The sequence below is a fragment of the Sorghum bicolor genome, chromosome 8 (genome assembly GCF_000003195.3).
Source record: "Sorghum bicolor cultivar BTx623 chromosome 8, Sorghum_bicolor_NCBIv3, whole genome shotgun sequence".
In the NCBI taxonomy this organism is placed as follows: domain Eukaryota; kingdom Viridiplantae; phylum Streptophyta; class Magnoliopsida; order Poales; family Poaceae; genus Sorghum; species Sorghum bicolor.
Window position 1 is genome coordinate 46,955,603 of NC_012877.2, and position 18,293 is coordinate 46,973,895.

General features: G+C 39.3%; 2 protein-coding genes across 3 annotated transcripts; one reads left to right on the forward strand and one right to left on the reverse strand.

Moving 5' to 3' along the window:
• On the forward strand, window positions 835-13,520 carry LOC8063275 (ubiquitin carboxyl-terminal hydrolase 12). 2 transcript variants are annotated; one of them, XM_002442106.2, is made up of 31 exons: window positions 835-1,081; window positions 1,243-1,327; window positions 1,449-1,599; window positions 1,694-1,851; window positions 2,992-3,257; window positions 3,337-3,555; window positions 3,623-3,731; window positions 3,820-3,935; window positions 4,444-4,542; window positions 5,526-5,635; window positions 6,037-6,111; window positions 6,689-6,767; window positions 6,856-7,002; window positions 7,094-7,174; window positions 7,263-7,382; window positions 7,777-7,899; window positions 8,361-8,438; window positions 8,532-8,620; window positions 8,710-8,818; window positions 9,052-9,120; window positions 9,219-9,329; window positions 9,693-9,748; window positions 9,843-10,020; window positions 10,103-10,204; window positions 10,284-10,355; window positions 10,528-10,593; window positions 10,746-10,811; window positions 10,950-11,150; window positions 12,264-12,338; window positions 12,427-12,513; window positions 12,899-13,520. In XM_002442106.2, the coding sequence occupies exons 1-31, from the start codon at window positions 1,052-1,054 to the stop codon at window positions 12,938-12,940; spliced, it is 3,369 nt and encodes a 1,122-aa protein (XP_002442151.1). In that variant the 5' UTR covers window positions 835-1,051; the 3' UTR covers window positions 12,941-13,520. The 2 variants fall into 2 exon arrangements, with proteins under 2 accessions (XP_002442151.1, XP_021301375.1); XM_021445700.1 differs by having other exon boundaries at window positions 1,052-1,081; window positions 1,246-1,327.
• Window positions 14,853-16,451, reverse strand: LOC8063276 (uncharacterized protein At2g34160). Its single transcript, XM_002443151.2, has 5 exons — window positions 16,026-16,451; window positions 15,824-15,872; window positions 15,641-15,703; window positions 15,466-15,530; window positions 14,853-15,335 (listed from the first exon to the last, which is right to left on the reverse strand). Exons 1-5 carry the CDS (start codon window positions 16,320-16,322, stop codon window positions 15,237-15,239), a joined length of 573 nt encoding a protein of 190 aa, XP_002443196.1. The 5' UTR covers window positions 16,323-16,451; the 3' UTR covers window positions 14,853-15,236.

Consider the following 18,293-nt stretch of genomic DNA (forward strand, 5'->3'; position numbering starts at 1 on the left):
CTGCATGGGTTGTGAGAACGGAAGGCATGCCACCACTTAGAAAAGTAGAACCACCTTTGTTGCATGCGAGAAGCATTCATATGTAGCCAATGAATATGATGCACACAATGCCATCACCAAATTTGTCATATTGTCCCCTAACCACACGAGCTGTGGTAAAACAGAATACATTCATTGCATATGACGCTCTACAAATGCACAAGAATTATGCACAAGTAACCGACGAAAAGTGGTTTGTATAGAACTACAAGTAATATGATGTTGTATGCATACATCAGTTGCATGAGTCACAAATTCCATGGACACAAACAATAAAGTGATGTGAGAATAACAACACGTGGCATTGTATCTAATAGATTTGCTTGTATCAAACTACCTTAATTAAATATTTGCAAAAAAATTTCGCTAGTACAAAACTGCCTTAGAGACACTATGTGTAACATGAAATTGTAAAAATGTTGTCTTACAAACGCTAAATGTGTGTGTATTGTCTTACTAGCGATTTTTTTTTTTTGCAAATATATACACACTTAGCGTTTGTTAGACAATATTTTCACAATTATGTATATATACTACTGTAAATTACTACTAAAAGGAAGTTTTGTACTTTGTGGACTCTTGGTAGAAGAAGAAAAACTTTCTTAGACACTAAGGTAACCTAAATTATGAAGAAATTCTCTTAAGTTACTACTCCTAGAAAGGAAAGCATATTGTTCTGTGGACTCCGTCGAGAAGAGGGAGAGCTCGGTGGTCGAGACTCGAGAGTCCCAAAAACTCCCGAGCTGGGCTCCTGTCTGAACTCTGAACTGTGGCGTGCCCGTGCCCGGTTCGACTCAGGAAAATCACGAAATCGCCCCCGACAGCACGCGACGCGACCGACCTGTGCTCCCCCTTCACCGCATCAGCAGCTTCCCCTCGCCTGCCTCGCATCCGCCCCCGCCCTCGACCCCCGCCCCTTCTTCCTCCTCTTCCCGCCGCCGTCCGACGCCACCGCCGCTTGGCGGGGGCCGCCTCTCGCACACGCACCGCAGTCGCGAGCGACGACGACCCCATGACTATGATGACGCCGCCCCCTCTCGAGGTACGTGCTCTCCTTCGCACTCGCTCGCTCGCTCAACCGCCCCGATCTCCGCGGCCAGTCCACCCTCGCCGGCGCGCCGATCGAGGGCGCTCGGGTTCGCGCCAGGGTTTACGCGCCGCGCCGGATCTGACCCCTCAGCCCGCGCTCTTCCCTCCTCGCAGCAGCAGCAGGAGGACGACGAGATGCTGGTGCCGCACCAGGAGCTCCCTGTTGCTGGTCCGGAAGCCGCCCCACAGCCGATGGAAGGTGAGGACCTAAGCCTTCTCCCGCCTCCCGTGCTTGTGCTCGTGGGTTTTATGTGTTTCTAGCTAGTTCTCGTCGATCTCATCTCACACGTGGTGGCTGCTGTCGTCGTTCCTGCTGCTAGTTGTGGCGCAGACAGAGCCCGCCAACACAGCGGAGAGCCAGCCGCCCGAGGACCCGCAGACGTCACGCTTCACCTGGACGATCGAGAGCTTCAGCCGTCTTAACACTAAGAAGCACTACTCTGATGTGTTTGTCGTTGGAGGATACAAATGGTGAGCGTTTGGATCTCCTGCCACTGTAACCGCCGCCGGAAACATGAGTAAATGTCTGGTGGGTTTTAATGGATGTGCTACTTTTTGCTTGCAGGCGTGTTCTAATTTTCCCCAAGGGGAACAATGTGGATCACTTCTCGATGTATTTGGATGTTGCAGATTCTGGGAACCTCCCATACGGGTGGAGCCGGTATGCTCAGTTCAGCTTGGCTGTTGTGAATCAGATCCACCCCAAGTATACAATTCGGAAAGGTATCTCTTTCTTCATTTAATGTTCTTCTGTTTGTCTCGTGAATGCCATTCCATCATGGAAGTTTTAAGGGGCTATAACTTACAAGTCTTCAATTGAGCTGGAACATGATGAGGCCATTGGCAGCTATTTGATCATTGACAATGTCAAACTTCTATCATGATAGCATGAGGTTATAACTGGAAATATGGTGCACATTCTATTGGCCTAATTACAACTAATATGCAAAATCATAGACAAGCGTGAAGCTATTTCCCTCTGTTATTCTGAACTAAGATATATATATGAAGCACATGTAGCAAATGCATTGCACGTAAAGTTCTTAAGTTTAATAGAATCTTTATTTTTGTATTACTTTGGTTTTAAGGGGGTCAATTCCCTTCTAGGTAAGTTTTTTGTTTTCATATTTACTTGATTTCTGTAGGATGTTTCCCAGTTGCGTGTCTCTTTTTTCTTAACATTTTCAGCAAAAATGACAGCTCAAACTAGCGTCTCAACTCTCATATGTGCTTGTCAGCTTTACTGCAATTGTTGTCTTTGAAACATATAATTATTGCGCCCATTGTGAAAGATTCTTGCGACTTCTATTTCTTTGCAATAACGGCGTTAATGTTGTTGAATGTACCTTTTGTTAGGATTTATGTAGATCATCAATCACATACGGAGTTGATCACTGTTATAGTGCATGGTATACTATGTTCAACAAAGATATATGTCGGATATGGATGAGTCCAATGCATGCCATTTTAAACTTGCAAACATGTCTGGACAGGAGTACCAGATCCACACTGCTGCCTCATAAACAGTCATTTTTCAAAACTGTGTTGATTGCAGTTGTGCTTATTTAGATTTCCCAAAAACTCCTAACAGTTTGTTTCTTACTTTGAACTTTTCTGCTCAGTTACCAACTCACAGTTGCTAAGCTTCGGTTCAGTTGCTAATGGTCTATCAAGTGATGTTTAAATACTAGAATTATTATCTGACAAGGGTTTGATTGCCAACCTTGTTTTTTCATAAATTCCTTCAATGTGGCATTTATAGCAGCTTTACTTTGTTTTTTTTCCATTTAGTTACATCGAGTTTCTCACTATTTCTGGAATATTTCTTTTGCTTGAATCTGTATGTTGGTCCCATGTTTGCAGATACCCAGCACCAATTTAATGCACGCGAGAGTGACTGGGGTTTCACATCATTTATGCCTTTGAGTGACCTATATGACCCAAGCAGGGGCTATCTTGTGAATGACACAGTTGTTGTAGAAGCTGAGGTTGCTGTCCGCAGAATGGTTGATTATTGGACTTATGACTCAAAAAAAGAAACAGGTTTTGTAGGTCTTAAGAATCAAGGTGCTACCTGTTATATGAACTCTCTCCTTCAAACTTTATACCATACACCATATTTTAGAAAGGTGAGATCAATCATTGTTCTGTTCTACACGTTTCTCTAAATGCCTGAATTTGAACCAATTTATTGAAATGTTTTTATAGGCTGTATATCATATGCCAACAACTGAGAATGACATGCCATCTGGGAGTATCCCTTTAGCCCTGCAGAGCCTTTTTTACAAGCTCCAGTATAGTGACAACAGTGTAGCAACGAAAGAGTTGACCAAATCCTTTGGATGGGATACTTATGATTCTTTCATGCAACATGACGTGCAAGAACTCAACAGAGTTCTTTGTGAGAAACTGGAAGATAAGATGAAGGTGAATATGGCAATAATGAATTATCAATACATCAATTTACTTTTTATTAACTTTTCTTTCTCCACAGGGAACTGTTGTGGAAGGAACAATTGAACAATTATTTGAAGGCCACCACATTAATTACATCGAGTGCATTAACGTGGACTATAAATCTAGCAGAAAAGAATCATTTTACGGTAGGCTCTGTCATTTAATTGTACTTGCATAAAACCATATATTTATGTATGATATATAAACAATAGTTGCCTATGTTATGCCTTGCAGATCTACAGCTTGATGTGAAAGGTTGTCGTGATGTTTATGCATCATTTGATAAGTATGTGGAAGTGGAGCGTCTAGAGGGTGATAACAAATACCATGCGGAGAGATATGGCTTACAGGTTCCCACAAATCCTGCTCTATGTGTGGCCTTGTAGCTGGATATTTAGGTGTAGTAGATGCTGATTACCTGGTTTGAGAATTTTAGGAAAGTTCCTGGTATTTCAATGAAATGACAGAATTCTGTCATAATTATCTTATGTTCTTTTTGAACAAGGCTAAACCTCAGCCTGCCCTTTACAGAAAGCTTAGCCAGCACCATCTGTTTTACTGGGGTTACCAGTTTACAAACTAAAAACACAACCATCTAGCGCCACAGCGCCTATTGCAATTCCAAACTCTCCTCGCCAAAGAAAATACCCCCAGTTCTCCCATTCACTCTGCAAACACCAGACACATACTCTTGAATGCCAACAAAAGATGTGCAACACGAACCAGAACACACTCAGAGCACTCTACTACATCTGGACAAAACAATTGTGTGGATTATTATCAGTTTGGTTATGATTATCTTTTCTGACTTTTTTTATTATAGTTGTACCTTAATTTCAATCTTATTTTTGTTTTCAGGATGCAAGGAAAGGTGTGCTCTTCCTTGATTTCCCTCCTGTTTTGCAGCTTCAACTGAAGCGTTTTGAATATGATTACATGCGAGATACAATGGTTAAGGTTAGAACCATGCTGAATACCACTGTCAAAATGATAAACCACTTCTATACATCTTTATCATTGTTTCAAGCAGATAGTTTTTTTTTTAATTGAAATGCTGGTTGTCATGGCATTCCAAGAGTTTGCCACTGACCAAATTGTAAGGCTTTAGATTGATATTAGCAAGATTTGCGTGATTCCTTTCAAGTTACATGTAACAATTCTTTCTCTAAAAGGTCTGCAAGAATTTGCATAGAGTTGATGTGAGTGTATCTCCGATGCATTGTCATTAAGCGCTTGACAACCACAGTTGCTACTAACTCCTTGAACTGTGGAACAATGAAATTAATCTATTATGTATGCATTGGTACACATAATTTGCTATTTTGGGGGGTTATTGAATCTGTTTTAGTGTCAATTGTATTAATTCTTTGCTGTGAAGTGGATTAAAATAGAACTAATTAGTTCCAGTTAGTCACTACCAGTTTTTTTCTGTGTGGGTGCAGTCACTCATACGAGTGTTGGGGAACATGTTAAAAATGTGGTAAGCAGCAAACATCTGTTTACACTTTGTATTTTTCTTTACAATTACAAAATTATTCAGTAAATGGATCATTATGACGGTTATTTCAGTTGATGCACATAACCCAGTACCATACTGCTTGGATACTGTGACTTGATGCTTCTTTAGGACGCGAGTAGTTTTAAGTTGTGATAATTGACACCTCCAGCACCTTGTATTTTATATAAAAATACATCATCTGGATATGCACATGTTACCCCGAATAAAATATGCCTTGTTAAGTCAAAAATCATGATCAGTTTTTTGTGGCTCTGGTTCTTTCTTTCGTTAGGAGTATCTGTTTCATGTTCTTGTTTTCCTAATTCAGTTTTCTGTTGTCTATGTGTGGCTTCCTCAACAATTAACATTAGATGTCTTTTGTTTAAGAAATGGTTAAGAAGATTATCTAGGATTTGTGATGAAGAGCTACCTACTTCTGCAGATTAATGACCGCTATGAGTTCCCGCTTCAACTTGATCTTGATAGAGACAATGGAAAATATCTTTCTCCAGATGCAGATCGAAGTATTAGAAACCTCTATACGCTTCACAGGTAATTTATTTGTCATAAACTGTTTTCTTTGAATGGTATATAGGTGCAACAGCTATAATGGAGAAATCTATTCCATGTATATAGAAATGTGAAATTCCAACTAGTGTAGCACTTCTCCTTTAAAAGATGCCCCAGTTTCAGTTACTTTTTTCGAGACGCTGATCTCTGGTTCATGTAATACAGAAGAACCTGTGTAGAAATTGGCCAATAAATTGAATGTATGCAACATTGTTCTTTTGCCCTACATAGTGAAGCTGTGTTAGAAAATGTGCAAATTTGAAGAACATTGCTGTCTTCTTTGTTCTGACAGTTTATTTCACATTATTCATGTATTCTTGACAGCATGCTTACAGAAATGATCCATTTTTCTATGCTGACGTTGCCTGTCTTTTTTCGTTCAGTGTTCTTGTTCATAGTGGGGGAGTACATGGTGGTCACTACTATGCTTTCATTCGGCCGACACTCTCAGATCAGTGGTGCGTTTCCATCTCATGAGTTTCAGTTCATGCTGGTAGATGTGTCTTCTGGTAGTTTGCCTTAATAATTTTCTGTTGTGCACCAGTATTTTGATTGTGGCCCAGCATTTTAAGCTTAAGACATTTGTGATTCTTAAAATGCTCCATGCTGCTGTGGGAAGATAACCTCTCAATTGGACTTGATGTCTCCCTTATATATACAACATATGGGCCAATATGGGCCTAGAATGGAATATGTAACAGCTGCATGATATTGAACTGGGTATTGTGTGTATTTACACTCTGCCCTGCTCACAACTTCAGTATACTCATTGCTGGCTTTGTCACCATCTTGTGTCTTGTGTCAACATGCAATGCAATCCTCTGAATCTGTTGGTTAGCTTTATCATCTTCTATCAGCTGCACTGTAGATTTACAGTTCACAGTGATGAAGGGCCTTCACAGTAATATCTTATTTAACCAGATGGCACATGGAATCACTTTCTTTGCTTTTCACAGCACATTGTCTTCCAGTTACTATATCTTTGAAAATGTTTTACAAATGCCATCTCTATGAATTTTTCTGGTTGCTTTTCAGGTACAAATTCGATGATGAACGAGTTACAAAAGAAGACACTAAAAAGGCACTTGAAGAGCAGTATGGGGGTGAGGAAGAGGTAACATTCTTTATAATTTTTTTCCTTCAGTACAATGCAGTTACCTGTGGACTTGTATTAACTTTCTTCTAACTTTTTCTTTGTACAGTTGCCTCAAATAAACCCTGGTTTCAATAACACACCATTCAAATTCACAAAGTATTCGAACGCCTATATGCTTGTCTATATACGTGAGAGTGACAAGGAGAAAATAATGTGCAATGTTGATGAGAAGGATATCGCTGAGCATTTGCGGGTAAGTAGTTCTTGTATACTTTTCCCCTTTTCTTTGTATCATCTTAGTATTTTCGTTGAAAATAGTGATTGATTGAACTGTTCTTTTACAGATAAGGTTGAAGAAAGAACAAGAAGAGAAAGAGCACAAGAAGAAGGAGAAGGCTGAAGCTCATCTCTACACTATCATAAAGGTCTGGTCTTGTTTCAGTCATACCAGCAGCTAACTTCTCTCTTGGTGATTCCTCTTGATAGAACTTTGTTTGTAAAAAATGAAAATAGATTGCTCGAGACGAGGATTTGAAGGAGCAAATTGGTAAGAATATATATTTTGACCTGGTGGACCATGAAAAAGTTCGCAGCTTCCGGATTCAGAAGCAGTTGCCTTTTACTTCATTCAAGGTAATGGCCCAAAAAACCCTACATGTTTTTTCATACCATGCTTCATGGTTATGATTTTTCATTTTTGGATACTACTGACCTATTTGCAAGGGACTGAGCTGCTACATTTATGGTGGTTTTGAACTCAAGTTCAAGCCCCTCCAGGCAGTGTTATTTTCTGTTGCAATTCTATCTTTAAAATTAAAACGGGCACCTACCAGAAATAGTCAGCAAACTTGCTTTATGGTCTGGCTGATTAATGGTTTTCATTACAAGTTTGGAACATTTCATTTACCGCATTCCAGATTTCTTTATTTTTCTAGTTGTGTTCTATAATCTGCATCAAAGCTATATCAGTGAGTCAGTGACCATTTGATTTCGGTAGTCTCATTTGATTTTCAAATGAATTGTTCAGGAGGAAGTTGCAAAGGAATTTGGCATCCCCGTACAGTTTCAGCGCTTCTGGTTGTGGGCTAAGAGGCAGAACCATACATACCGGCCGAATCGTCCATTGACCCCCCATGAGGAAGCACAATCAGTAAGTCATTTGTTATTTTTAGAAGTTCGCACTTATAATACTTCAAGTACTTAAATATGTGGAATACCATTTGGTTCATCACGTTTGGAGTTCAACCGGTGATAAATTTTATTTTTTGCTTTATTTATCCTTTCTTTTTTAACTTTGTGCTCCCTTTTGCCATTCTTTTTATGTGGAAAAGGTATCTTTTATTGTCCAATATCACTTGCAAGTTCTACCTCACATGTCAGTGAACTTGTGTGCATTTCTTAACATTAGTTTATTTGAACTCTTGATCTATCAGTTTGGTTGAATTTCTTGAATGTAGAATACTAATATTATTGCAGTAGACAATAAGGATGTATTTATGTGGCAATATTTCAGAAATAGTGAAAAATAATACGCATCATATCTTAGCCTTTTACTTCTTTAATTTGTGTCAATTCGTTTGTCATTTCTAATTTATTTCTTTTATTGCACAGGTTGGTCAGCTTAGGGAAGTCTCAAATAAGGCACACAATGCTGAGCTGAAGTTGTTTCTGGAAGTTGAACTTGGACCAGTAAATATTGTTTATTTATTCTCCTATTTTCCCTCTTTTTTATTCCTTGTAGATTTTGAGATGCTTGATTGTTTCTAATTATTACTTACATAGGAGTTATGTCCAATTCGTCCACCTGAGAAAAGCAAAGAAGACATACTTCTTTTCTTCAAGCTTTATAATGCTGAGAAGGAAGAGCTTCGGTATGTTTCTTGTTAATCTATTTGTCAATCATTCCTTTGAACTTTTTATTACAGATGACTCCCATGGTGACACTGTGCTGCTATTACAGTTTTGTCGGTAGGCTTTTTGTGAAGGCTCTGGGAAAGCCATCTGAAATATTGACAAAACTGAATGAAATGGCTGGATTTTCTCCAAATGAAGAAATTGAGCTATATGAGGTGCTTCACAATTCTGTATTTATTTGTCTAGAGTACACATTCTAACTTGCAGTATGCATGTTCTGCCTATGTGCTCTTTGTGCTCATACAATCTGTTAAGTCCTTTGATTGTTTGAGTGTATCTGGCGCAATGGTTAATTCTAATTTATTACAATGTTGTGCACTTAATAATGCTGTCCTGATGATCTTCCAAAGTTGAATATTCTGTTGCTTTTGACATTCTTATTCTGCAGGAAATTAAGTTTGAGCCAAATGTGATGTGTGAACATATTGACAAGAAACTTACTTTCCGTTCTAGTCAGGTTTGTGAATTTTCTCTTTTTAGATGCAAATATTTTTTTAGTGCTTTGGTCAACAAAGGCATTCGTTGATTTTTTTTGAATGTCTTCTTATGCTTTAGCTTGAAGATGGAGACATCATCTGTTTCCAAAAGGCTCCTGTTCCAGATGGTGATACACAAGTGCGCTATCCAGATGTTCCTTCATTCTTGGAGTATGTGCACAATAGGCAGGTATACTTGGATACAAATCAGTTCTAATGTTTTCAACTTATCTCATTGTTTACCAAACTCTACTGTACTATTCCCTCTTATTTCACTGTGTTTTTGGCATATGTTCTCTCTTCACCTTCATTTACATATTCATGGTGAGCATGAGCTTCTCGGAGGACCAAAAACCAAATTACCTTGACATGTTTGCATGCATATGTGGTTTTCTTTGTAAAAATAGTTTCTCGTCGTTGCATATGTTTGCATGCATATGTGGTTTTTATAATGATAAATAATTTTATTTCTTGTTTTACTATGAAAGCATAGTTATGCTTGCTGTTTCTGTGAAGTGCAAACTAATTTACTGTTGTGTTGTTTGTACTGTAGGTTGTGCACTTTCGGTCTCTGGACAAACCAAAGGAGGATGATTTTTCTTTGGAATTGTAAGGGATTGCAAATTAAACTGATAAACTAGTTTTACATTGGAACTATAGTTTTGAATCAACTTACATATATATATTTCTTGTTTTGATGTAGGTCAAAGCTTCATACTTATGATGATGTTGTTGAGAGAGTTGCACATCAACTTGGGTTGGATGATCCCTCAAAGATTCGGCTTACATCTCACAATTGTTACTCTCAGCAACCTAAACCACAGCCCATTAGATATAGGGGAGTAGAACATCTACTGGATATGCTTGTTCATTATAATCAGGTCAAATTCTCTTTCTTTGTTTATTCATTAAGTGCATTACTGCATTTGGAAACATGACACTTATATATGCTATTCATTCCAGACTTCTGATATCTTGTATTATGAGGTTCTGGACATTCCACTGCCAGAATTGCAGTGTTTGAAAACACTTAAAGTTGCATTCCACCATGCAACAAAAGACGAGGTTTGTGTCATGTTTGTCACTAGTTCCTATGCTCATAGTTTATTCCTAAGCTATGTCACTGAGGGACATGATTTGTCAGGTTGTCGTTCATAGCATAAGACTTCCAAGAAATAGCACTATCAGTGATGTGATTACTGATTTGAAAACCAAGGTGAGCACAAATCTTTCAGTTTATACCCAGTTACTTCGTTTCTCCTGAATTCTAATTGAATTTGAATATGATGTTTCTGTTAGTTTGCTGCATAATAACTACCTATTTACTATAGTATCCTTTTTTCTTTAGTTTGAAGCATGTCTATAATTCTCATTTTAATGTTCAACAGGTTGAACTATCTAATCCTGATGCTGAGCTCCGCTTGCTTGAAGTATTTTACCATAAGATTTATAAGGTTTGTGCATGGTTTATGTGAAGTATTTCCTGTATGAAGAGTCCTGTCTCTTTCTAATGCAATGTTCTAGAATTTCTGAACTTTGTCTAAAATTAGTGTTATATTTTTCCCTTAAATTTGGCATTGTTAGGATGATCTAATTATTTCTGCAGATCTTTCCGCCTCATGAGAAGATAGAGAACATAAATGATCAGTACTGGACATTACGAGCTGAGGAGGTTCGTATTATTTCATTTTCCTGATGTTGATCCTTTGATCTATTCTATTGAAAAATACAATTATTTTTACGTAGATTCATATGTGATACTTGCGTAAAGTTGTCTTGCATGACACTGCTTGTGTCAATTTTGAAACAGATCCCAGAGGAAGAGAAGAATCTCGGTCCACATGATCGATTGATTCATGTTTACCATTTCATGAAAGACCCTAATCAGAACCAGCAGATTCAGAATTTCGGAGATCCTTTTTTGATGGTTATCCGTGAAGGTGAGACTTCTGCAGAGGTAATGGAGCGCATCCAGAGAAAACTCAGAGTTCCTGATGAGGAGTTCTCCAAGGTAATATATCCATATATATTATTACTATTTATTATAGAATGGATTTACCCAGAGCCCTCTCTCTCTGTAATATATCCTTATATTATTACTATTTATTATAGAATGTATTTACCCAGACCCCTCTCTCTCTCTCTCTCTCTCTCTCTCTGGCCCCTTGCAGTGATGCTACATGCTTTTGGCCAGCTGAGGCACTGAAATGAAACTAAATTATTGTTACAAACCTCTCTGCCATCTTTTGTTGCACTGTGCAAAATCACGTCAAGGGCTTAGTTTCTCTAGTTATTACTCCCTCCATTCCAAATTATAAGATGTTTTGGCATTTTTTAGATTCATATCTTTTGCTATGTATTTAGATATGCACCATGTTTAGATACATAGTAAAAGTAATGTATCCAAAACGTTTTATAATTTGGAGTGGAGGGAGTACAACATTATTAGTTGAATAGGAACGGGTGCTGAAAGTTGTCTTTCAAGAGGACATTGAGCGCCTTATCAACAGCGAACACCTTATTCCTCAACAAATTGAAGAACAAGGGCATAAACTAATTTGTATAAACTAGTTATAGTTTGTATTATCAGTCCAGCCATTCTTGTTATAGTTTATAGCCCTGGCCACCACCATGGCGGCACGAGACGGGGCGAGATCCATCTGCCTCCATGCAATGAAGATCAGGTGTTGATGGCGACAGCTGGCAGCGAGCCCGGGGACGAGGTGGCGACGGCAGCCTGGCGATGACGTAGGGGAGATCCCGATCTGCTGTGCGACGACGACGATTGCAGCAGGATCAATAGGATCCGGCTCCTAAACAGGGGCACTGCCCCAGGCGGAGATCGACCTCTCCCCAGGGGCGCGCAGTGTGGAAGCGGCGGTCGCTAGGGTTAGGATCTAAACCTAGGGGAATGATACCATGAAGGAGAATATAATTGGTGGAATATTTGATATATTGCATTGGGCCTCATTGGCTAATTATATAGGGTACATAGGACTAACACCTTATGTGGGTACACAATATGGTACTATTCCTATTTACTCTAACACAGATTTCTAGCAAACTATAACATTCTCATCCTAGCAATCCATACTGCTAACACTGATAAGGCTTATTTGATCAGTGGAAGCTTGCATTCATATCCATGAACCGGCCAGAGTACCTCCAGGACACTGATGTTGTATCAGCACGTTTTCAGGCAAGTGATTTCTTCATCAGTATGCTTAAATGCATACCTTCTCTTGTTCACTATGTTCATAGATGATGCTTTGCTTTTTATAATACAGAGGAGAGATGTATACGGTGCTTGGGAACAATACCTTGGCTTGGAGCACACTGATACAACATCGAAGAGGTCTTACACAGCCAATCAGGTAGGCAATGCTATTCTGTTGTGAAATGAGTGAAATAGATGTTTGATGTATCCGTGAACTCTATTCCTGGTTATGTTTATGTGTGTCATTGTAGCTTTACTCTTGGAAGGCCAGCGCTTATGGGCTTCTGTGATTTCTTTATATCTTTTTGCCCACCTATATATTTGTTGTTGGGTGTTTAGAATATTAACATGAATGGCTTTGCTAATTTGCTTTAGCAATTTATTGTGCAACAAGTTGGGATTAACTAAGGTCATGCATTACATGAAAGAGCACGTGTAGAATGTTTGTGGGTTTGATGGGGGTATATCATTTGTTCCTCAAATTAATTGCGATGTTTGTGTACCATAGAAGTAAGTCTTCTGTTTGTTTTTTATATTTGCAGAATCGGCACACCTATGAGAAGCCCGTGAAAATTTATAATTGAGAAACCTTCATCACGCTTCAATCGATTGACAAAGGCCTCAACAACAAGTACGCCCAAGATGATAGGGGGCTTGGAACAGAAAAAAGCTGGTAGAGGAGTATAGTTGCTGTCTGTGCTGAGGCCTACAAGCCCATCAATGCTGCGTCAACCTTTTAGTGTTGCTGCTGTTGTCTATTGGCAACGGGGTATTCTTTTCGGGGCTTTTCCGACTTGCTTCCAAGCAACCAAGCATGTGTGTTGGTTTTTTCATCGTGTCTAGTATGATGGCCCCTGCTAGGATAGGTGTTTGCTTAATTTGTAGAGCAAAGCTAGTACATAAGAAAAATATTTTTTAGTAGGGGGCATGTATACAGGATCATAGCCGATACTGATTGCTGAATTTGCGCCTCTTGTAGCTGTGGGAACAATGGCAGAGATTGTATAATGGGTTTGGTATTGGTTCCAGTTTTCCGTGCTGTTGACAAATGTAAGGATAACTGCGCGGATAGTACAGTTTTGAGTTCCGACCTAGGTTGTTTGTTGGTATCTGTAGCCATCTTGTAAGAAACATCATCCTTTGGTCTAATATTCTGCTTGCACATATTGTAAACTGAATACTGAGACCCCGTCAAACAAAACTTTTGAAGCCAATGCAACCCCAAACCAAACCATTATACGAGAAGAGCTAGCACATTCTCGTTCCATCCAAACTCAACGAACTAAAAAGAGAGACCGGCAAGACCGATTGAAAGTTGAAACCCTTGTTTAATTCTAGAAAATTTTGCAAAATGGACATTTTAGCACTTTTGTTTGTATTTGATAAATATTGTCTAATTATGGACTAATTAGGCTTAAAAGATTCGTCTATGTAAATTACAGGTAAACTACGTAATTAGTTATTTTTTTTATCTATATTTAATGCTTCATGCATATGTCGCAAGATTCGATGTGATGGAGAATATAGAAAAATTTTGCAAATTTTTTTGTGAACTAAACAAGGCCTTAGGCGTGGTACTAGGTCAAGAGATCGACCCATTATTTGGAAATACTACCAATGGTGAGTCAGTTCTGTTTTTAGACATGTAACTTTTATTAATACTTTCCCCATCCTAAATTGTGAGTCGGTCTAGATATATAACATTTATATTATATAATATCTTAGACATAATGTATCTTTAGATATGTAGCAAAAACAATTTACAACTTGGAATGGAGGGAGTAGAACACATCTTTAGAACCCCTCTCTATCCCTTATTGTTCTCCTTCCTTTCTCCAGCTTAGGACCTAGATTATAATGTAGGATGATTCTGCGTTCTACTAACCATTAAATGGATTTCTTATTCCCCTAAAAAAAATGGATTTCTTCTTTTATTTTTTTCTACTCTTTGTTAGATTGCACTGTTGCCTAAGCCTAAGTTTTCCCTTTCTATGTTTTTGGATCTTATAGTTTTTCACTTTTTACTCTATTTGATTGATTTCTGTAGTTCTCCAGTTCTCTGTTTTTTCATTCCTGTGTTCCAAACAAGATTAGAATCAGGTGAAAATTTAAAACTATATATGTATTCTTTACCCAATTGCAATGCACACATATATATGTTTGCATATTTGTAAAAGCGCACAACAAAATCTGCAAGGAAAAATCAAACACCGTACTTTGTGTGTGAAATTATATTAGTTGTTATTGCTACGAAGTCAAATTTCTCTATGTCCACATTTTTTTAAAAAAAAATATGCACACACATCTACAAAATCAAATTAGTTTATATTTCTCTATGAAGTATGTTATGACTCTGCATATATTTGAATCTGCAGACGTTGGTATATTTTGCTAAAACTTTGTCACAATTAGAGATATGTTTAACTAGTTGTAACGATAGCCTTTTTACATATGACAGTATTTCTTTCTTATATAGATTAATGTGGCATGCGGAACTTAATTAACTGTTGTTTTGAAATTAAATTGCCAGCGACAGCACCAAAATTACAGAAACCTTTAGCGTTTGTTCGTACAACAATAAACTAGAGAGACATTCCCAGCCTCTGGTAAAATTCTACAACCGTTTCATCGTCATCATCATGTCATGTGTGGCGATGCCGTTGACACACACATATATATCTTGCATGCTTTACTTAACTCACAAGATCTGATCCATCTCAACAACAAGGACTAACAAGGTAATTAAGGTACCCTGATTACTAGTACTTAATCAGACTGCCGGTGCCCCATCAATCCGTAATGCTGTGGTGAGCTGCCAACCTCTGGAAATGGAACATGAGGGAGGGCTCTGCTGGAGAACGGCTGGACAAGTTGGTCAGATCACACCTTGATCTCTTCCTCGGCGGATTTCGGGCGGTCGGATTTCTTGCTAGACATGATGCTGTTGAAATTCTCTGATTTGCACAGCAGAATCTCAATCTGAAACCGAAAAGAAAAATGCACATTTGATCAAAATTGTGTCGTTTATTTTACACATTTGGATCTATCTAGCTGAGATCTTGAATCCAGAAGGAAATTAAGGGGGAAAAAGTGAGATGTCATATGCCACCTTGGCTTTACGGACAAGCCGGCCCTTGGACTCGTCTTTGGTGCCGATGGTTGATGTCAGGATCTCTGAAAGGATCGATAGAATAGAAAAAAAAATTGTCAAACATACATGTGGGACAAAAACTAAAGCTTCGAGATTCAGAGGGTAATCATATAGGTATGACACAGTGCCTTACTCTTTTCAGTGGCGAGGCCATTATTCTTGAGGATCTCGGCGACAGTCACGACGGTACCAATGGCTGCAACCAAAAAGGCCGGATTGATGATGCCTCAGAAAAACAATATAACGCGTCATTTGGGAGTGAAAGACTATTGGGGAGGTGATTGATGAGTAGGATAGGAATTGATGAATAGATTACCCATCCCCAGAGCAGAGAGTTCAACCTCGTCGTAGTTCTGCATGTACCTCTGCACTCAACATTCACATGCTTTAGTCAAGTTTGGAGACCTCAAAAGCTTTATATATTACACATGAGAAATTTATCTTGATAGAAATCAGAAATTTTAATCATTCTTGTGTGTGTGAACAGTGAACAGGAGTGGCAGCGGAGTAGTACAAACCTTGGCGAGATTGACGTAGAAATAGAGCGGCTTCTTGTTGGTGGACACCTGGATGCGGTTCTTCTTGGCAGACGCACCGGCCTCCGCCTCCGCCTCCGCCTCGCCCTCAGTCTCCGCCTCCGCCTCCGCCTCGGCGTCAGCCTCCTCCCCGACAACCGCCACGTCTTTCTCCTCAGGCGCCGCCTCCTCCTCGTGCGCCTTCGCCACCTCCCTCTTCACCTCGGCCACCTCCTCCCTCACCGCCTGCTCCTGTGCCTGTGCCTCCTCCCCCTCCGCGGCCGGACGCACCGCCTGCATGGTGTCCGCCGGTCACTTGCTGACTGGTTCGCCGGTTGGGCGGTTCGACGACGACGATCGTGCGTCGGAGACGATGGCCGATCGAGAGTAGTGCGTGCGCGGGGAGGCAGGGGGGCGCGAGGGCGGTGGTGGTGGCGGTGCAGAATTATGTAGCGCCGGGATGCGTGGCGCCGGCGGTTGCGCGCGGACGCGCGGTTGCCCGGGGCTGGCGGTTGCCTCGGTGGTTATTTCGAGACTCGCGGCCTGTGCGTACTTGCGCGCATGCATGCAGACAACGGATGACACGTCCGTACGTCCACGTGGACCAGGAGTCCACAGGACAAATTTGTCTCTTAAAAAACAGCACTAATTTTGCCTAGCTCAACAAACTTATTACTCCCTCCGTCTAAAAAAAATTAATTCTTAGAATCCGTACCAATCAAACTTTTTAAAATTTAACTAACTTTATAGAAAAAAGTAACAATATCTATGACATAAAATACGCATGATATGCAAATATATTCTATAATGAATCTAATGATACTAATTTGACACCATAAATTTTAGCATTTTTTTTCTAGAAGTTTGGTCAAAATTTAAAAAGTTTGACTTAGGCCTTGTTTAGATGCTAAAATTTTTGTAGCACTAGGTTCCAAAGATTCGTCTCGCACGATTCGATGTGATGGAGAATCTTAAAAACTTTTTGGTTTTTGGGGTGAACTAAACAAGGCCTTAGGATAACTCTAGAAATTGACTCTTTTGTGGACGAGGAGAGTATTAATTACTAGCAAAACATGTCTGTGCTTTATACGGGGACATATAATTTATTATTATTCTTTTTTGAGAGAATTCACAATTTATTGTTTGAAACTTGTATCAATAACAAACATGTTCATGTGTCGCAATAGGATGTATTATTGCATGGTCATCTAATGCTAGCTATCTTTGTTTGATTTTAACTGGACCAACCTCGTTTCAATTAAATATGAAGGCCAATTAATTAAATGCATTACAATAAAGTATTAACCTCACATTATACTATTATATCCACCTATTTGTGAGGCTAACAAATATGAAAAGCAAACTTGATATCTGTGCATGTTACACGTATAAAGTTAGGCTTCGTCCACTAGTACAGGAAGGGCTTTAGCCCCGGGCCGTAAGTGCCTTTAGTCCCGGCTACGGAACCGGGACTAAGGTTTCGGAACTAAATGTCCCACCTTTAGTCCCGGTTGGTAACAGCAACCGGGACTAAAAGGTGCGCCAGGGTGTGCCACCTGGCCTCCACTTTTAGTCCCTGTTGTTGCTACCAACCGGGACTAAAGACTTTTTCTTTTTTATTTTTCTTTTCATTTGGTTTTCCAGTTAGGGTTTACAATTATGTTATTGTTATTTTCGAATGCGTATTGTTTGTTTTGCTGGTAGTTTATGGAACGCGCACCTATAATTTATATAATTTAAAGGATTACATATAAATATACTATAAAACACTATATATATATATAAATAATATGTATCTATAGGTCCATAATATAATATTTACACATATGCTTCACGGACAAAATATTTACAACACAATTTATCTCCGCCACTCAAGCATCGTACAAATGATCATCGTTATTTGGTTTCATCTGCTCTTGAGGGTTGAAGTAGCACTCGCCGCCGGGATCCAGGACTTGGTCGTTAAGAAATCCTGCGATTGTCTCCTGAATTCCTTTTAGGCGCACCGCATCCAACACCTGCTCCTTCAGCCACATCTCCTTTAATAGACATTAAAGAAAAAAGTTAGAGGTATGAATAGTATTTATTAAATAGCAACAAATAAATGAAATAAACTTATTATATATACATGTTACATACTTTTAGGTGCTCAAGATTAGTTCTTTTGGCATACACCGTCATAAACTCGCACACATAGTAGCCACACAAATTGTTGTCCGGTGTCTGCCGTAGAACCCACTGAAGTAAGATGGGCTTTGAAAGTGCTACATT

Excerpts from the sequence above, each read along its gene's own strand:
- LOC8063275 (XM_002442106.2), top strand. The coding sequence starts at position 1,052 with ATGACTATGATGACGCCGCCCCCTCTCGAG. Across the intron at positions 1,082-1,242 it reads TGACGCCGCCCCCTCTCGAG|CAGCAGCAGGAGGACGACGA; the intron begins GTACGTGCTCTC and ends CCCTCCTCGCAG. Across the intron at positions 7,175-7,262 it reads ATCTCTACACTATCATAAAG|ATTGCTCGAGACGAGGATTT; the intron begins GTCTGGTCTTGT and ends AAATGAAAATAG.
- LOC8063276 (XM_002443151.2), bottom strand. The coding sequence starts at position 16,322 with ATGCAGGCGGTGCGTCCGGCCGCGGAGGGGGAGGAGGCACAGGCACAG. Across the intron at positions 15,873-16,025 it reads TCTACGTCAATCTCGCCAAG|AGGTACATGCAGAACTACGA; the intron begins GTTTGTACTACT and ends TGTTGAGTGCAG. Across the intron at positions 15,336-15,465 it reads GGCTTGTCCGTAAAGCCAAG|ATTGAGATTCTGCTGTGCAA; the intron begins GTGGCATATGAC and ends TTTCGGTTTCAG.